Source organism: Crocodylus porosus, unplaced genomic scaffold (genome assembly GCF_001723895.1).
Source record: "Crocodylus porosus isolate Cpor-Errol unplaced genomic scaffold, CroPor_comp1, whole genome shotgun sequence".
In the NCBI taxonomy this organism is placed as follows: domain Eukaryota; kingdom Metazoa; phylum Chordata; order Crocodylia; family Crocodylidae; genus Crocodylus; species Crocodylus porosus.
This window is the reverse complement of record NW_017728886.1, coordinates 96,939,029-96,959,739: the sequence shown is the minus strand read 5'-3', so window position 1 is coordinate 96,959,739 and position 20,711 is coordinate 96,939,029. Positions and strand designations below refer to the sequence as shown.

The 20,711-nt window shown below is 39.4% G+C and overlaps 1 protein-coding gene across 1 annotated transcript in view; it reads right to left on the bottom strand.

The window, feature by feature from the left end:
- Window positions 1-20,711, bottom strand: part of RAMP3 (receptor activity modifying protein 3) — a 90,557-nt gene that overhangs the window by 58,257 nt on the left and 11,589 nt on the right. The window contains exons 2-3 of the mRNA XM_019539482.1: window positions 4,246-4,275; window positions 2,776-2,908 (exon numbers count right to left, since the gene is read on the bottom strand). Of these exons, the coding sequence (XP_019395027.1) occupies window positions 2,776-2,908; window positions 4,246-4,275 (163 nt within the window). The remainder of the gene's footprint in view (window positions 1-2,775; window positions 2,909-4,245; window positions 4,276-20,711) is intronic.

Genomic DNA, 20,711 nt, shown 5'->3' with positions numbered 1-20,711 from the left:
TGTCATCAAAGTCGTGGCGGGCGAGAATCTGAGGGTGCTACGTCACCCTAATGTGACGGTAGGGGGCGCTAGGGGGTTCACGGCCGCCCTTAGTTGCCGCGCTCTCACAATTGTGTAGAGAAATCTATCACTTAGTCAACACTTATCACTTCAAGAAGAAAGCTATTGCTGTGACGATACATTGACCTCTTCAAGTGACAGGTCAATTTCTGAGCCATCTGAAATGCAGTGAAATTGCAGCAGTCCATATCTGACACGCCTTTGGGATTAGAAAGGCAAGGTTAACCTTTAAAAGATGAATAAAGCCATCACCAAAGAGTGTCGAATGAGAGGTTTTGCTGCACCAATGGTGAGTAAGTTAGGAGGCAAGACTGAATTAAAGGAGTGCCAAGCGGGAAGGTACACCTTCCTTGCTTAGAGTAGAGCCCAGCTTTGTATGATGCCTTACTTCTACACACAGGAGAATGTGTGGAAAGCACAGGGGGAGCAGAGGAGGAGAGGGGTAAGAAGATCTGCTTCTGTGAAAATGCCTGTTATAAAGGAAATATGTTGCAGTATGTATGCTACTCCAGGTAACAGAAGGAACTAAACTCCATGGAACCATATTTAGCCATCCCAATGCCTGGAGAAGGGAGATTCTTGCTCTGCTTTCCTCTGACAATCCAGCCATCTTGATTCAGTCTTAAAACACTTGTGCTACTCTTATTAGGAAAAAAATGGATGGAGCCAAGTTGTGAAGGCAGTGAGCCTGTGGAGACAAAAAGAAGAGGCTAAAACATAGGGTGGGTGTGGTACGTCCCTTGTAACTCCCATCACTGGGTTAATCTATACCCTAAGAGTTTTAAAACAACTACATATTAAAAATGATTTTTAGAATGATCATAAACATATAAATCAAAGGATTAATACAGGATTGTTAATATATGCCAAATTGCATGTGATTTTAACTGGCTTTGGAGTAATAGCAGGCAGGAGAATACAAGTGCCAAGGAAACCTCAGCATCTTCACTTGAAGAGCTGCCACCATAAAAAAGATGATGTTATGTTTTATCAGCTCACATGTCTGCTGGCAACAAGACAGACAGGGAAGAGAACTGAAGCCCCAAAGATGTCTTGCCCAAGCTGTAGGGGAATGACTAGAAGCTATTGCAGAAGAGAAAGTGCCAGTGAAGGAAATGAAGTAGTAGGCAGATAAACTTAAACTGGAGGAGGAGGGAGGTAGGGACCTACACTGAATTCAGATGTAGAAAAATGCTCTCTTCTCTTTTAGCTTTTATTTTGCTGGAGTTAATTCACTTGAGTCAAGTTTTCAGAAGTACTAAACACCTGCAGTTCCCACCTTTCTTCATTTGGCATTGCATATATTCAGCACTTCGGAAAGCCACAAAACACTAGATTCAAATACAGATACTCTGAACAGGAAGTTGTTCCACTAAAACTAATGGCACTAATGAAATGATCCCTAATGATTTCCGCCATGGCAGAGTTTGAAGTGAGACTTTAAAGAGAGATTTTATCTACTTGTAACAGCTACTAAAAGGGACAAATGATAGTGCCCACATACTGTCAATTTCATACCATTTTAATCAGTTGTACATGAAAAACAGGTGGCATTAAACTTTTCATGCTAGTCTGGCAGATATAAAAACAAATTGTAACAGTTGAAATACTATAGATTGCCTTGTTTTTAGAACAGATTATTTAACTAAGAAACAAGAAGCATTTTTTTTTTTAAAGCTCTCCTGGCAAAAATGTTACTGTAACCTTCCTGGAATACAAATAAATGGGTAGAAAAAACGATTGCTGTGAATACAGAAAACAAAAGAGTTTGATCAAAGGTTCTCATTATGTACTTTCTTTAAGGGGAAAAAGTAATAACATTGCCTGAATTCTGAATTAAATATAAAGTGTTTCTCATATGTGAAGTATCAGTGCTCATGAGTTTATTGATCAACCTCCATTAATATGCTATATAGTATGAGCTCCATTAGTCATGGACTGTGCTCCATTCTATGTCTGTACAGCTCAAAACAGCTTTGGCACACACTCCTGCTCAGGCATGTGCCAACTATTCACTAACATATGCTGCCTCAGATAGCAGCTAGTGCAGGGTATATTTCCACCCAAACCCCTCAGGTAGATTGTGGGAGGCAGATTGTGAATTTGAATCACAATCTGTTGCTTATTCTGCCCCTGAGGAAGTGTAGCAACGTGCTACCACAAACAAAGAGCTTAACTCCATTATCTACCCCTATGCCAGGAGGGAACAAGTATATGGGATTTCAGCATTTAAAAAAGTATATAGAACACAAATGTTTTATACTGACCAGGGGTGCGGTAAAATTTACTTTCATGAGATGCCATACAGTATATCCCAATGAGTAATGAACATAAATTTTCTATTGCCACAGAGGGCAGCTTGATGTAGATTGTAACAGATGGAAGTGGTAATGAAGCTGCCGGTTTGTGAAGCTATTATTCAGATTTTTTTATTGCTGTAATAATTAGGGGAAAAATCATGCAGTTTTTACTCAAGTAAATCTCCTATTGTGTTCAAAATGCTGCATGTATTTCATGTTGACTTCAGTGGAAAGTGTACCTCAATACTCCTGCCAAATTCTGTATGTTAACAAAACAAATACATTTGTATTCAAAATTCATCCTAGTTTGGGGAACCATCACATCCTTAACAGCTTGATACTTGGTTCTACAGACTTTTTAAAAGAGCGTCTTTAAAAGATCAGAAAGTATTGCAAATGAAACCATGAAGCTTACATGATAAATTCTGTTAGGTTGCACCATTTTTTAGAGTCTACTTTCTTCATCATTTCTTCAAATGATTTTCCACAGGTAGGCAACTTTTCTAACATGAGAGATTCATTGCAAACAATTGCTTGATGTCGTGCACCTAAAACAAATCAAAGAGCACTTTTAATCTGAGAACCTTGAAGGAGGAAGAAATATGAGCATGTTTACTGCACAGTACAATTAATACAATCATATTTTGCACTTTTAGCATAAACCCTTTTCTTCTCAGTCATTGTAAAGGACTTTACGGATTTTAATGAATTTAGCTTCAGAATACCACTGAGCTGTGTTATCTGTCCCATAAGAAAAATGAGGCAAAAAAAGAATCCTTAAAACTAAGTTCAGACCAGGTACAAGTATTCTCATTGTAGTTAATGGCATTGGGAACCACTCGCACTGTAGCCAAATTGGACTATTATAAACTGCCCCAGGTAGAACTAGGAACAAAAATGAAGTACTTTGATTATTAGCTCTGCTGGCTTATCTAATTTATCAATAATGCAGTAACTGGCAGACAAAGGAAAAAGGCTTACACTCACAATTAATTAATGCAAAACCTTAAAACTTATTTCTTTTCCTGAAGGGAACAGTTTTGTCCAGAACCGTGCTCTTAGAAAAGCACCATGTGGGTTGCAATTTCCAATGGCTGTTAGAAATGGAGTGTCATTTGTATCAGCGTTCCTTTGCTGAAAACATGGCAGCGGGGCACTTTAACTAAAGCTTGTTGAACACCCCACTGCCATTTTTCAGCAAGGGGACACTGATACATATGACACTGGAGTTCACTGGAGCTCAGTAATTACCACGCTCCAGAAGACTCGATTAATCTGCATGTGTATAGGCGCCCCTGTTTACTAAATGTCAATGTTAGAAGCAGGGTGTTCTCCACTAAGGACTTTAACACGAAATACAATTCCTCGTTTGGTGTGATCAAATAGAAGTCTGTTCTTTGGTGCACAATACAAATCCTAGATAAGTACACTGTTTGGTTTTCATGCACTGGGCATTTTTGGCAGGCTGTGTTCAGGGCTGGAATATTTCTCAACATCTTACAAAATACCATATATACTGCAGAATTAGATACTGTAGAATCAGATGAACAGGTATGTAATTGTATAAGATATTTCCCATAAAAACACCTGATCAAGCAAGAGTTTCAGTCAGAGTATTCAATTCTTCTCATGCTGAAACTGCTTTCACAAATGGGAACTAAAGTCATATCTAAAAGTTTTACCATAGCTAGACTATTTAGACTCTTTAGAGACTCGATTGGTGAAAAATAACAGTTCCACATGTAAAGCAAACTGCCATTGGACCAAAATGTATAGAAGTCAACTGACTGACTGACCTAACATATATGAATGTGTGTTTCTAAAGGAATACCGTTAACCAAACTATAATATCTGTTTCATATTTAGAAACAAAAGAACAACTCACCTCCTAATCCAAGTGTCATTAGATGATTAACTAGGAAAAAAAGAATAGGGGATTGATTAGGATTTATTAGAAGTTATGGCTTTATTCCAACATGATTAAAATGGGAGTACTGCTAGAAACAAGACAGTCTTGACCAAATTAATGATTCAACAGAACATTCCAGGTGCCCACCCAACTTAATCATGGTTACCATTTGTTCAGAAAAGAACCTCCTTCTATATATCTTTTAATTTATATAAATCATACAGGCTCTGTAAAGATTTATCTACACTACAGAGCCTTTGCTGCCCTAGTGCTACGCTGGCAAAACTCCCTAGTGGAGAGACAGAATATGCCAATATATTGAAATTTTCGGCCAATACCATCTCACTGAACAACATAATCCAAGGAAGCAGGAACACTGTTTTGTCAGTTTAGCTGTGTCCATACCAGGGGTTTTGCTGACATGGCTACATCGTTTTGGGAGAAAGGGGGGAGCATGATTTTTTTCACACTCTGCAGGCAAAACTTTGTGGTGCAGACCTATCCACTGGAGCTAAATGAGTTATTTTCCAAGTGAGTACTTTCAGATCCCCCTTTACACCTTTTATAGGCCCATTGAGTGGGGTGTGCTCTGCAGGAAATAATGTAGATCCAAATTCTGCCTTCATTAATACTGGCCTAGTCCATTCTATAAGACCCATTTTACTCAAATGTCTATGAAAAGTATGTAGTCCCTACTAAGCAATAACCTTCTGTCATGGTCAAGTGCAATATTCTTTGCATACGAGATACTAATGAATGAAAATGTACTAGAATTCTATAAAGCAGGAGTCCCTGGTATATCAAGATGCTTGGATTATACCCAGACATGAGGTTTTGAGCTCATTTGTAAAGCCTAAGAGTTGTCTCCCTCTTGGAAATACAATACTTATTTTTCCAGGCTAGTTCAAGCCAAGAAGGCTTAAACATATTAGTAAATGAATTCCCTGTGGAGTTTTAAAAAGCTACATTCATAATATTCTTTATTGATTGTTGAGATATGCGTATCAGTTTAAAAGCCCATTCCCCGTTTTCTGGGGAAGATAAACTACCCACTATAAAACAACCGAACATTTCACTGCACAAAGTCCATTTAATTTGGAAATCTTGCTCTGTCAGTTCATATTGAAGGCGCTCCAAGTACTCTCCAGTCATGAATACAGGAATTCTCACAACAACATTGTGAAGCAAGTTAACTTAAAGAAAGGACAGGAATAGTACACAAAGATTTATCCACACTGCACAGATTGGATAACAGAGGCACAGAGAGTTTAAGTGGCTTTTTTCCAGTGTCACATTAGGATAACTGTAACCAAGCCAATTATAAAGGAGGCTTCTTGACTCTTATTCCTGTACTTTAATTATAAACCCAGCCAATAACACAAAAGGAAATGTTACTCATATTGCTAGTCAAAGGTGATACAAAGGGTCTCACAAGATTGTTCTCAAACATATTGTCAACAAAAGAAGTGTCTGAATACCATCACATGAAGTATGAGCACCCAGATCAACTTCTGATGGTCATCTTTCATTACCTTTAACATTTTCAGATATTTCCCTAAAGAAAAAGATTTAACCAGGGACAAAAGTGAGACTTGTGACAGGATATAGACAGATGGCCCAAAGTATGATTCAACAGGCAGTCCTTTTAGTCAGGGCTAAGTTGAGTATTCAACTTTAAAGGTCCTTTAATCAATCAATTCCATTAAATGCACTTAGCATATACATAGCTAGAAGCAAAGTGCAGTTGTGGAAGATGCTGCAGTAAATATGATGCATTCACAAACATTATTATTTGGACCAACAAATGGAAAAAGAGGTTATTCTGATCATGTGAGCTGGCTGCAAGTTTAATCACATTGAAAGGAAGTCACAGCAGCTGCTTTTATTTCCTCTGCATCCAAACACAAGTTAAAGTGGTTACCAATTAACATTGTATAAATTCAATAGAAATGAGAGTTAGTGAGGTGGGTACAGCAGCAGGACAGAAAAGACTGGGGGAGTTTTGGGTCAAAAGACATAGAGGCGTTGTAAAAGAACACAGCAGAGGAGCAAAACAGAAGAAAGACATAAGCAAATAAGAGAACAACAAAACAAGGATTTTTTATTATTATGTCTTCAAAAAGCACATACAGTAAGAGTGAAATCCTGACACCAGATTTGCACACTTATTGCATATTACGCACTCCGTCTTGTCCATAGAAGACCTTACAGGATTTATTATCTAAAGTGACCCAGGGTAACATAAAAATTCAAGATAAGAACATAAGTATTGCCATTTACTGGATCAGACCATAGTTCCATTTTGCCCGGTATCTTGTGTTACACAGTGGCAGAGGTTGTGAATGTACCAATCCCCTGGTACATTCATTATGCCAGAAACGCCATTTCTAGGATAAGGTGAGATGGACCATTATGGCCTTTCCAATGACCTTTCGTTATGCAAGAAAGGCCATTTCTGGGATATGGCAAGGGGGACAAATTACGCAAAATTCACCTTTCAAATGAATAGTATCACCAAAACTAGTTCATATTTAAGTGTAATTTCGTTATGTATTGACACCCTTTTTAGAGACACTATTATTCATACCTCAGTCACTGTATAAACCTATAATGACATTTGGGTTGGTGCAGTGTCATGTTCCCAAACCCACTTTGCAATAATGAGTTTTATTTTTTATGCAGGTTCAAAAGGACAAATTATTCTGATATTTTCAGTTTCCCTAAAAATTTGTCACACCTGAGTGATTTTTATTATTCTCCAAAGAATATATGACGTATCTCTTGTTTCATCTGGCTTGTGTATGTAGGGTTTTATCAAAAAAGGACATTACAGCAATATTCTGTATATACTATGCTGTAGCTTCTCTGCATTAATATTCAAAATTTGTCTGGCTCACTCCAAAAACATTGCTTTCCCCTCAGATTTCTCATTAACTGAAGAACAGAAAAGTACCAAAGGATATTTAATGACCACAAGTGGCCATGAAGATCTTGGTTTTCTATCTCATTTTTGAGACGGCAGTTTGCAGCCAATGATTTTTCCTTGTAAGAGTAATCAGGATCAGAGTTTGATGGGATATGATTGTAGGGCAACGGCTATTGATGATTTGTCAAGGTCTGTAATGTGCCATAGATTATTTTTTAAATTTTTGTTCTAAATATGAGGCATTTCAAAACACTTCATTTGACCCTCTTTAAGTATTTAAAGATTAAATACCTCTGTTCTGTATGCAGGCTTCCATTTACAAGAATTACGTGGCCATCTTTTTTCTTTTAAAGTACATATAAAGATTTATTGTTGCAGAGAACTTGTATCAATTGTAAGTCATGATTGTATATTTACAAGAATTGTTATATATTTTCATACACCAAAGGCATACAAAACTCTTAAGCACCTCACCTATGCTCTGGCATCTTCATATCAGGTAACAGAGTGGCCAAAGGAACTCTAAAAGTATTGGATCCAGACAGGGGATAATTCTTCTATTATTTATCTCTGTGAATTACTGTAGCACTGATGAGCCATAGTTCAGACCAGCACTCCACTGTCCTTGCTACCATACAGAAAATAGAGACACCTCATGCCCTATTGAGACACTTTTTTGCAAGTCCCAGCATAAGCAGCATGCCCAGAATATGGCCATTGTATCCAAGGTTAAAGAGGTTCTGGGCATCCCTGCAAATCCAGAAGGCAGACTAAAGCAGCTCTCATAACCGAAACAGGTTCCCTGGACCTATCTGAGTTATACAAAGATTTTTTTCATCCCTTGAAATAGCCTGAGGGTAGATCCTAGGTGCTCTAAAAGCTAGTAAGACTAGGACAGATTCTCTTCTGAGTTAAGTTGTCATAGTTTCATTGCCTACAATTGAATTGCAGTGATTTACATCAGATGAGCATCTGCTCTGCTCCATTTTTGGCTCAATTTATCAATGGAGTAAAACTGTAGGGAACATGCAAACACTAAGTTACTGAACTAGAGGTGTTCTGCCAGCTTTTGTACCAATGCCTGCATCCCAGAGAGAATCATCTTGAGGAAAGAGGCAGCAATGATTGCACCACTGTCTTCAATGAGAAAAGGAAACTATAAATTGTGACTTCAGGGCCACAGTCAGAGCATACTCAGCAGATATCTGAATTCATTTTTCAGGAACCCCAGCTATATCATCTCACCACAGACTTTCACTCATCATCTGGGCACCACTGGATGACTTAAATTTAGCCCTTCTTCCAGTACAGCCTGGGTATCAGGCATTTTGCATCATCATGACTGCTTATTTTGACCTACTTCACATCACCAATGCTTCTACAATCCAACAGCTGCACCTAAACAATTATTTTAAGTAGCTCTTTGAGTCTAGTTACCAACAGCATGAAGATAATAGTCCCTAGACAGAGATAAGCCAGAATGATAATTTAACACAAGCATGCTAAATGGATTAGACACGCAACAGACCAAAGAGACAACTGGAAGAAGCTCAGAGAAATGAAAACTGATTTTGATCATATGTCCTAACACAAGTTCCCACATAGGCAGCAAGGATGCAGTTTACTAAACAAGAAGTACAATAAACAGGCATAAACATGTGTAACAAAATGGTCAAATGTGGTGTAGTGACACAAGAAGAACAAGAAGCCCTTCAGGGCTGGCAGACAGTCTACCATTACAACAGTGTGTATTTCTGCATAACACAAGGCAATACCCTGTAGAGATACTCAAACCATCTTGAGTCCCAAAAGCAGCATAGTTTTAAAGAGTTCTCTATGGGATCTTGATGATAATCAGGGTATATAAGCCCAGGTGGAAGACTGCACTGAGGCAGTTAAATTGCATTCAGCATCTGACCTTACTTGTTCAGAACTAGCTTGTGTATCTCTGAGTAGCAGTGCATTATGACATACCTAGGGTGGTGGCCAAGAAAAAAGGCATCTTGGCAGTCAAGTTAGAAGCACAAAAACCTATGGTACAAGGAATAAGCAATGGACGGTGTCATGGTGTCAGCCTGGGGAGAAAAGAGACTAAAAACAATTTAACAGATGTCTCTCTCTGAAATGTTCATAGCAATTATTTTGCTTATCATTTTGCAGTATGGCTCAGCTGATCCTTGAGAAACAGCCCTGCTTCCCTCTTCAGAAGTAATTCTGAGCCCAAAATGTGCATATTTTATATAGCTCCTTCAGCCACATTATTCTAAAATGAAATCACGAGTCAGGCTAGGTCTGCAGAGCATCTGATATCTTTAGATTTGTGCTAGCAGGTGTGCCTTTGGTGTAGTGAGAGGCAAATCTTCATCAGGCTACTAATAATTATGCTATCATGTTCTGTCTCACATCTGAGAATGTCAACAGTTTGCTTATGCCTAGGTCAGTGATTCTGAACAGCTACCAGTTGGTTGTAACCAAACGTTCATCAAATATCAATTGTTTGACAAGCTTATTGGATGCATATTCACAGCACAGAAACCACATGACCTTGCATTGTGACAACATGATACCCCTAGGACTTAGTGTAGCCATCATAGAGGACAGTCCGGTTGTCCTCTGTCCTCTATTGTTGTGAAACTGGACACCTTTATGTCCTCTATTTTTCTCTTCAAGAGACCCGACATATAAAGGCATTGGGTTTCATATTAATAGAGGACAGAGAACAGAGTAGCAGAAAACCGGAATCTCCTCCATGATGGCCACCCTGCTAGGACTGTTTATGTATTTGACATTAAACAACCAGTAGATAAAATGCCTGAGCAATGCCAGGATAGGCATAGTCCCTTCTCTTCCTTCCCTCTGGTCCTATCTCTCTTTCAGTCTTGGCTGCGCAGTGCTCCACCTTCAGTAGGAGAGTGCCTTCACTCAGCCTAGCCTATAGCCCAGTTGTTAAGACACTCTCCTTGGGAGATGAGGCAAGCTGGAATCCCCTCAGGCTGAGAAGGGAATTGAATCTTCATGAAAGCTCTACTGACCAAGTTAGTATAGAAATAAAGTCATCACTATATGTCCTCCATGTTTTCATAGAAAACAACAAGACCTGCTCAGTCCCTTAGAGCAGTGTTTCTCAACCCAAGCTGTGACCCATGACCCAAAACTGGGTTGCAATAACATATGAAGGGGTCATGAACAAACTTTAAAAATGGATTCTCCTTTAAAAGAGAAAAATGTGGGAAACTGTAGCTTTTCCCTTGCTGGCTAGCAGAGTTCCAGCCTGCAAGGGCCTATTTGGGCCCCCCCCATGCTCCCACATACCCCCACCAGCCCACACACCCACCTCCTGTCCCACACACTCAGGGGCTGGGCCATACAACTGGCAGCTCACAGCAGGGGGCAGCAAGTAAGGAGTGAGGGGCACTGGGTCAGGACTGGTCATCAATGTTTACAAATGGGTCCTGGTACAAAAAAGGTTGAGAACCACTGCCATAGAGGATTAGCTGTGGGCACCTGCCCTCAAAAGAGGATTCCAGGTTGTGAAAACTGGGTGGAGCTGCATCTCTGCAACTATGACTCAGGTGCTTACATTTCAGAAAAGGGCAGGGTTTTCAGACACTTCTCTGTTCTCAGAGATTCCTACTAGCTAGGCCTTGTTTATTGTGATGGCCATCTTGAATCTAGGGTGGCCATCATAGAGAACAGTTCAATTGTCCTCTGTCCTCTGTACAAGAGAAAAATAGAGGACATAAAGGTGCCCGGTTTCATATCAACAGAGGACAGAGGACAAAGTAGCAGAAAACCAGAATGTCCTCTATGATGGCCACCCTACTTGAATCCCATTCTCAAGTGCTAAACTCTCTCCATGTACATGGAACCTATATATCTAACACAGGGTTTTAGACCCTACTCTAAGGGCCAGACGCCTAAAAAAATGGGCATTCCTGTTATACTTGGGTTTTAGGCACTCAAGTTCTACTACCGGGCCGTACAACTGGCAGCTGACGGGCTTCATGTTCAGCCCTCTAGGCTCTCCCCTGGTCCCTGCTTTCCTCATCACTCCAGCTGCAACAGCAGCCAGACTCACCAGGCTTCCCCCTCCCTTCTCTAGCTGCCACTTCTTATCTTCACCTTAGAGGGTGGGGCAGTTTGTCAATATGGAGATCTGATGGTGAATCAGGGGCCATGTCCAGGGAAAAGGAGTGGGTGGGGGATTGCGGCTGAATGGGGAGATGGGGGAGATTGCATCCACATAATGCACCAAGTGGGGGGAAAGCATTGTGGTTAGGGTAATAACCATCCATGCAGAAAGCCTGGTGTGGCCCACATGGCATGCAGGCCCTGTGACACATGGCCCCTGGTGGCTTAGATGTTGGACAGCCTTATTCAAATATAATAGACTAGTTGCTTTTGAAAGTCATGATCAGGGAATTTGTGAATCTAGTTCAGAGGGAAGGACAGATTGACTAACCTCACAAGAGACAAACAGCACAATCTGAGAGACACTAAAGCAATGAAAACACCTGCCCAAGCTTATCAAAAAAGGAATGCTGAATAAATTCTTCAACGCTGCAGTGTCAGCGCTCATGTAAAGAACAAGGTAGTGTGGGAAAGCCCTTATAAGGCTGGCTAGGTTTAAAGGAAAAAATGTATTTCCAACCTTTCATAAGAATTTAGTGTTTACTAGAAAAATACCCAAGCATCTGCAGTGAAACCATTTTGTATAGGAGTTTATGTTGACAACTGAAGGATACCAAAAGTCATTGCCTAAAGTGTCCATCAAACCAAAATACCGTTGCTTCTGCCTGATCCATTAAATTCTGCCTGGCACTTTGTGGGAGGAAAGGTCTGACATGAAACCTGAACTTGTTTTACTGAAAAAACTTATGAACCTAAGCTAAGTTAAAGGTTCATAAAGAACCCAAAGCCAAACGAGTTCTCACTTCAGTTTATGTTACCACATCTTTATACTATTTTAAGTCCCAGTAGTAGGGTATAATTTCAGTAATATCAAGGCATACTTCCTTGCATGTGCTCTTTTACTGGATTGCATTATAATGATTAATGACTGTTACAGGCACATCTGTGCTGCCAGTATAACACTCAGAAGCAATACTGTACACTTTAGTATGAATCAAGCTTCTTTCTTTGGTGTGAAGAACCAGCTTGAAATGCCAGTGCTGTGTTTCTTTCACTTTGTCTCTTTAAAGATGCTGATCTGCTGAGAAATCATCAGCACTCTGCTCTGATAAGTGGAGCCTGGTCACAGCATGATTTCAGGCTTTGCTGTGGGCAAAGGTTTTCAACTACTAGTTTCTGGCTGGTCTTTGGTGTAAATGTAACTCAATGGAAAAGTGAGAGCTGTCTTAGAATTTGAGATGGGAATCAAAAATATAGAGGTTTGATTGAAAACTGCTTGCTTCTATGATGAAGAGTTCAAAACTAACTCAAAACTGAACTAGTGAAGTCTTGACCTTAATTACCCCTAAAAAGTACCACTGAAGTCTACAACGCTTTACAAAAACAGGTGAGGACAAAAGCCTGATGTTAACTTCAGTTTTGCTTTGATGTAAACAAAAGGAGCACATCAGTGCTGAACCGGGTCCACTGTCCAAGCCCTGAAAATTTTATTCTCTGAGGGTACCAATACACATACATCGAGACTGCTCCGATGCGCTATAATTGCAGCACATCAGAGCAGAGTCTGCGGAAACGTGGTAATTACTGTACTCCAGCAAGCTCCAACATCACATGAATCAGCATCCCCATGCTGAAAAATGGTGGTGGGGGCACTTTAACTAAAGCTTGTTCAATGAGTTTCAGTTAAAGTGCCTCTGCCACCATTTTTCAGCACAGGGATGCTGATACATGTGACACTCCAGATGCTTTAGTTAGAGCAGCATTCAGAGCCACTCTAATTAAAGGGCCCCCTCCCCATCACCACCACCTCCCAGAGCATGTGTATAAACATCCTGAGAGCTCAATCCTAGGAAATGGTTTTGAGCAAACAAAATTCAGTGTTTGCACAGAGCAACTGTGGACTTCAGTGGTGGCCTACTGGGCAGATGCCACTGAAGAATTAGTGTCTAAGTTATGATGAAATAGCAGGTGATGTCAGAGGAATGGCAGTGGTCAGCTGGCCATTTACCTGTAAATTACCTGATTGGAGTACACACATTGTGGGCTTGGTATCTTCATATTCATATATATATGCACATACAAGTAGATGTGTGCAACAGCAAATCAACCTTTGAGAAATGGGCTCTATAAAGATCCTCTCTCCTAGATAACAAAGAATTTGATCTAATAAATTCATGTGGAGGAGGTTCTGAGACAGCCTGTCAAAGAAAATTAATCTCAAACATCCTTATTTTTGACAGATCTGGAGGCTACTGTTAGTATTAGCTGAAAAAAATGACATTGTCACTACAACATGGTTGACTCCCACCTGGCATCCTCTTAATAACCCTAGCTCTAAGTGCATGTGTATGGTTCAAAAGGTCAGCTTTTATTCTCACTGCTCCTAATTTTCCATTATATGTTTGTCCTTTGTAACAGCAGACTGTTAAGGGGAAAAAGAGAGAGAACAATCATAATGTAGTGTGAAAGCCACAGAGGAAATGAGGTAAATTTAGTTCACAGATCTGGGCAGTAAAAGGAAAGCAACACAAAGGAAGGATACAAGGAATAAACAGAAGCCACAATAAATATAGTGCATGAAAGAAATACAGGCACAATTTAAAATAGCCCCAGAAACATATTTCTACATTTAAGGATTGAGCAACAACAAAAAGGGAAAGATTAAGAAAACCTGGGAGAGAAGCATAGTAATCTCTTCATGTTCCCCATCTGCTCAGCCTATCCCCAAACTTTACTTCAAAGCTGCACCACAATAGACAACAGCCTGGATTAGGATACATTTATTCCCAGCAAGGGTTTAGGGGGCTTCAGTCAGGACAATCCCACCTCAGAAGTAGTGAGATGCAAGCTCTCACTTTCATTTGAATCGGCCTCTTAAACAGATGCAAAAAATTCCAGTAGGGAGGAGTTTGTGCTAAATAGGAGTGGAAGTTCTCGGGGAACAAATGGACTAGATCCTCACCTTGGTTTATTGGAGTTAATTGTTTCTAGACTCCATGAAAAGAGTGCAACCAGAAATAGCATTGCCAGTTTGAGGATGCTGTGGTGGCAAGGGGAGGGGTGGGGCTGGCTAAAGCAGGAGCTGGAAGTTAATAGAAAAAGATTCCCCCTCTCATCCAGGAAGAGTTTTCTGGAGTTGAAAATGAGAAACTATCTTGCTTTGACATTTGCTTTTTTATGGACTTCATGCAATCATATCTATCCCTTTATAAATGGTATGAAAAACTACAATATTAGGTTGATACAGATTAATATTTGGATCCAACAATCAGATTTAGTCCCATATTATATCATCGTTATAACAATTGAATTGGTTTGGAAATGTAGGTAGGTTAACAACCATGAACCCTAGGGGTCTCCTTTCACTAAGCAGGTAAGCATGGATGGAACAATGTAAACACTTCCCATTCCAACCACCAATGCAACTCAACAAGCAACATTACCAGGAGTGAAGTTTCCCAGTCAGTTTTGCCTTGCCAACTCTTTCTGAGGCCACCCAGAAGCATACCAATTACTCTGAAGTCATACTTCAACTGTGAGCTCTTCAGGCCAGAAACACTGTCCTAATACTCATTTTTAAAGCACCGTTGGCCCTATATAAACAATACTTCACAATTTCTGAACAACTAATACATCATTTAAAGTCCCTAAATAGGTTTTCTGATTCTTTACTTGAAATGAATGTTTTTCACTTAATGCTACTGTTGTAGACCAAAACCAAATATAGAGTTCTAGATACAAAATTTCTATCAATTTTGTAATGGAAGTAGTGTGGTTTACCCTGAGATGTTAAATTCATTTTCCATCACAATGTTTCTGTATTCTTACAATTTAGATTAAGTTGGGTTCTTTTTGCTGAAAGGAACAGAAAGTGACAATCTTTACAATACACTTATCTCTTCATGGTAAGCAAACAAGTCTTAGTATCAGTATCAATCACCTGCAGTAAACCCTCTTCTTGTTCTTGAATGGATGTCACATAGGATTATACAGATTCATTTCCAGAGAGATTCTCTCCTGCTGGTAACTGCAGCTCAAGCCATGCCTATGGAAGAACACTCTTACAAGAAGGAAAAATATCCATTTGTTTCAAAATTATAACAGAGCTTATAGCAGGGCTTATGGGATCAGAAACTACTTAAGAGAGAACTTCTAACAGCATGAACAGGAGCCTGTAGTGCTCTCTGGATCTTTTTAGGGCCATCCCTACAGAGTTCCTGATAACTAAGCCAGTCAGCAGATGATAAAATACAAATCTATTAAAGGCAATCAAAAAAGGTCTAGAAAAAAATCCAACCCATTTCTTTATACAGGCCTAGCAGCTGCAACAGACCCTCTTCATGGGTATGTGGAGTACAGAGTTTTCCACAAGCCCACATCACGATGCATTTACTTTAGTAAGAAAGTCAAGTATGTACCTAATTATAATTTCAAACTATATCTCAAAATAAAATGGGTGCAAATCATATTTTATTGTGATGACATTTAAACTTGTTCAACTTTACCACGCTGTTGTGAGATGTTAGTGTTCTTCCCTCTTTACAATCGGAAGTGAAGGCTGAATTGGCAAGTGATCTGCACAAGATCTCAGATAAGAGTCAAAGTCAGATTTAGAATACTGGATTCCTACTTCCCAGTCCTGTACTGGGATCCTTGCATTACTCCTTCTGTCTCAAAGAAACAGAATAAGTGATGCATTTTAAAGCAAACATACATCCGCAACTAAAAGGCAGTAGCATAACTAGCAGTGGGTGTGCAAGCCACCAGGCCCCAGTGCTGACTTAAAAGGGCTGCAAGATTGGGAGCTATCACTGCTACCAGCCCAGCCACCGTTGCTGCTGCTGCCTCTAACGTACAGGCTTGTTATACCTCTGCTACCAAGGGCATGTGAGGCATGACTACTCTGTAATACTATAGTTAAGGTACAGGAAAAAGAAGAGAGGCAACATCTTAGCTAAGGTTTATTACAAAAAATGCCAGCTATCTCTATTATCTCAGTGGAAGTCCTCAGTCTGTGAGCAGAACTCTGATTACTAAGAAAGTATACAACCCTTAGTCTAACAACTGAAACTTTGTTACTGACTTACTAAGAAGAGTATTGAGTATTTTTTTTCTCAAGTGGATGCTCGTCATTGCAACCCAGCTATCTAAGACAATAGAAAATGTAGTATGCCATAAGATTTACCTATAATAAGGAAACAAGATTAGCACAAGTTAATGCTTAACTCAGCATCTATATACACCTGTGAATGACAGGTACAATAGTAGTCCCCTGGGGCAACCATGAATTTTAAATCACTGGAACTGCATGGGAAAGTCTAGTGCCTTTTTGTTATAACCCTGGGAAGGGGAAATGACCCCTGTGGGTTTCACATAGGAGGGTCAAAGCACACTCCCTCCTGAGGAAGTGTTTTAGGCATGTGACACTTAAGACATTTTAAGTTCTTCTTTCCCCTGACAAACAGAGGCTTTAAATCCAGATCCTGTTGTCAAAGGAGACCTGGGAAAATGTTTTTTCCCTTATCTGACTAGGCAAGAAACCCACCACCCATATTATCTACTCCCAATATTACAGCCTGTACACTTTGTTACTAACCAGTAACAGATTAGGTTTCTTGCTGTCAGTGTGATTTCAATTACTTCCATCTGTATCAAGAAGAATGACGTCTTCTGAGGGTTTTAAAAAAGTGTTCAAGCTTTTCATTCATGTTCCTCAATTTGAAGTGGACAGGCAACATATGATTTTACAAGACATTATGGCATAATGACTGTTTTACTGTGGCAGTGACAACTGCTACAGAATAGCAAGGTCCCAAACACAAATTGGCATACAGTTTACTTTTGTACAAATCAGGCAGCAGATGTGTATGATGCTTCATAAATAAATACAAAAATAGATCTTTATCCAAAGGACTATACTAATATCCACTTCGAACTATACATCCTAACATACCTGGGGAAAGCGATGCAAATTTCACACAATCAACTTCTCTTTAAGTGACCACATCTGAAAATGAATTAACACATCTGCACAAAAGTGGAGCCAAGCATAAACAAAATAACTGAGCCTAATTGACAAGATGTTTATGTTTCTGAAAATATCACTAGTTCATTAAAAATGGTGAAAACTGCATTATAGGAAAAAAGGTTTTCCAGGTGGAAGAGTTAAACTTGTTGCATTTTTTCTCTGCTTCATTATCTTCACACCAGAGAACAACACTACAAATGTTTATATTTACAGCTCAGAGAAGTAAAAACAAGGGCATTCACAGTTGAACATACTTACACTTACAGGAACAAGAACATAGTTTGTGGTTTCACCTCTGATTTTGGAGACATTGCTTAGATTTTGGGGGGATAGGGGTTGTGTTTGTTTTGTTTTGGGGGGATAGGGGTTGTGTTTGTTTTGTTTTTTGATTTATATGTACCATGCTTGACACCACCCAGGTCAAGTACAAGAAGTAGTTATTCAGATCAGCTACAATCACATTGGAAACTGTGGGAAACAAGGGCTGGGTTCAGGGTATGCCAGTGAACATGTATGGGAAACAAAAAAAAAAGGAAACACTGTATGAGAAACGAGAAACAAGAAACCACAGTTCTTCCACTAGATCCCTAGAGGTAACCCAATCTCAGTGAAAGTGCATAAGAAGCCCTATTTCCATACACTTCACCTCATAAAAGTTAGCTGAAACAAAGAAACATCTGCTCTCTATACCAAACTCTTTGGAAGACCCAGGGAGCAGTTGTGGACCCTTGATCTAAACCAGTGTGATCAAATGCTGTAATTACTACACAGCAACTTTGCTTTATGGACTGCCCAAGCAGCCTGCAAATTGGCCTTTTTCTTAAACCAGCGGAAGGCACAAGTACAGGTGAAACAGTTAAATCAATTGCAGAATTTCAGGGGGAGGGAAGGAGTTAAAAAAAACCCAACTTTTTCTGGTTGTGCTAAAAGTCTGCATAGAACTAACAAAATAACAAGCAAAAGTATATTTTATTTTGAAAAAAAGCACTTGAACCAATTGCATTATTGTGTTACTCCCACCTAAACTAAAAACTCGTGCTTCACAGCTGGGGCACAGATAGTAAGGCTGGAACTGACTGCTTATTTTTCAAGTAACCATACTCCTTGCACTGTTGCAGTAGACTTCTAATAAGTCTGCATCCCCAAGAGTACGTGCTTGAATTCAGCCTTGACTGCTTCCAGATAGAATTATTCCACAAGTTCTCTGATTCCTTGGTGTTGTGCTAAGAAGTTTCAGCTTAAAAACGTGCATTAAAATTGCTGACACAATCTGAGCCATGATATTTATTCCCTCCCACCTACAGTGCAAGGGTTTGTTTGGTACAACTTCCATCCGTGAGCTTGCAAAATGGTCTCTCTAAATGTCTCTGCTTTCACTTGCTCAGAAATATTCTTCCAGGACTGAAATTTTCCATGCTTAGTGTCAGCCAAGTGCTTTTGTTGTTGTTGTTGTTGTTTTTAACTGAAAGAAGAAAATGTGCTCTCCACCCCCCATGCCCATTTCTCAGTTATGAGGCTGCAGAATGAGAAATATGAAAGGAGATCTTCCCACCATAAACTATTCTTTCCTCCCAAAACAAAAAATGACTGAACTTTGAAAATCCATAAAGTTATGTATTTTAAAATTGGAAGTTATTTATGATCATCTCTCACCTCTTGCATACGCAGTCCAATGTATTCATTCAGTAATAGTGCACCAGTACCAGAACTTCTAATTAAGCTGTAGCACATATTTTAAAAGGCATATCTAGGGTTGATTTAAAAACTGGAGAATCTACCATGTCCCTCACTAATACATTCGTATTGAAGGATATCCATAATTTCTCTGATGAAAATTGCTTATGTGATAAAATATGAAACAACTGGATAAACTAACAAACAAAAAACAATATTTAAGCATGCCTACAAACCAACAGCTAGGATACTTAGCAGATCAGCAAAGGTTCAACCTTTGACATTACACTTCACATTCTCCCTGTTTTGCTTTACAGTCATAATGCTACCACAGATCTGGAGTTGAATATCTGATTTCCTTAAATCCCTTTGAAAATCTGTGTCTAAATGGTAGCATTCTTAAACACAGAACATTTTTCTACTTTAAAAAATAATTAAATGAAGAACTCAAGCATATATGTTAATAATTAATTCAGAAAATTAAAAAAAATATAGGAAAGTCAAAAGTCTTGCCTGACCTGATTGTCCTCTGAGATGACTTTTATGCTGCCATTAGCTGTAATAGAATTATTTCTGATTTACACCGTCACAGCTGTAGGAGAGATACAGGCTGATGGCTATTCCAGCTCCATTTCTCATTGCTGTATATTTTGTAGCAGCTGTTTGCACATTTTAGTAGATGTACCACTGCCAATACACACGCCAGAGTTAGCTAATTATGCAGGGTGGTTTGTTGGGATAAAAATCCATTCTAACCCACCCACTGATCAAAATGGAAAAGGAGATACATCAGATATATTTGAGTTTTCAATCTGGCACACACTCTTATGTTTGAAAATGTATAGTCATTTAACAGTAAATCAAGAATAGGAGAGGCTGTGTGTGTGTTGTGATAGGGCTTGTATGTAAAAGACTTCATTTTCATTTCCCAATTTAATTTTCTATATTATCTGCACAACCTTACTGCTCCATTAATATTAAGAATGCAATTACTGTTATATATTTTATGCATATGCATGGCTTATTGAATGCAAAAACCAACATAGTGCAAATTCTGACCCGTCTTGCTAGGGACAGAAAGAGCTCTGTTAAGAGGAAAACTAAACTGACTATAATTCAGAGAATAGGGAAGGATTACATGTGGATCTATGCAGGGGTTGATTGTGAGGTGAGAAAGGCTCAGGACAGAAATGACACAAACTGGTATAAGTAATCGGAAACTAGTTCAAATCTGCAACACAACAGAAGTTCAGTGCACATAAACTGCTTTCAAAATGGCTGAAGCAGTTTAAGATAAAAATGAATGGATGTAGTATCAGACGTAAGTGGTTTAGACTAAATCAGTTTATTGAACTTCTCTTCCAGATCCCCTCACGATTCCAAGTTAACTCAGCATGCTTTGCACCCAGGATGCTTTGCACCTCCTCCACAATCCCCTCCCCCATCACCTTGCAGGGTGGGCAAGCCTGCCTTGAACCAAGCTGTCTGCTCCAGGTGAGCAGAGAGGCATGTTCTAGCATCCCCCAGCATGTGGCTGCATTTCTGGAATCAAAAGTGAATACAGGCTTACCTCGTTTTATTGCGCTTCACTTTATTGTGCTTCGCAGATATTGCATTTTTTACAAATTGAAGGTTTGTGGCAACCCTGCATCGAGCAAGTCTATTGGTGCCATTTTTCCATCA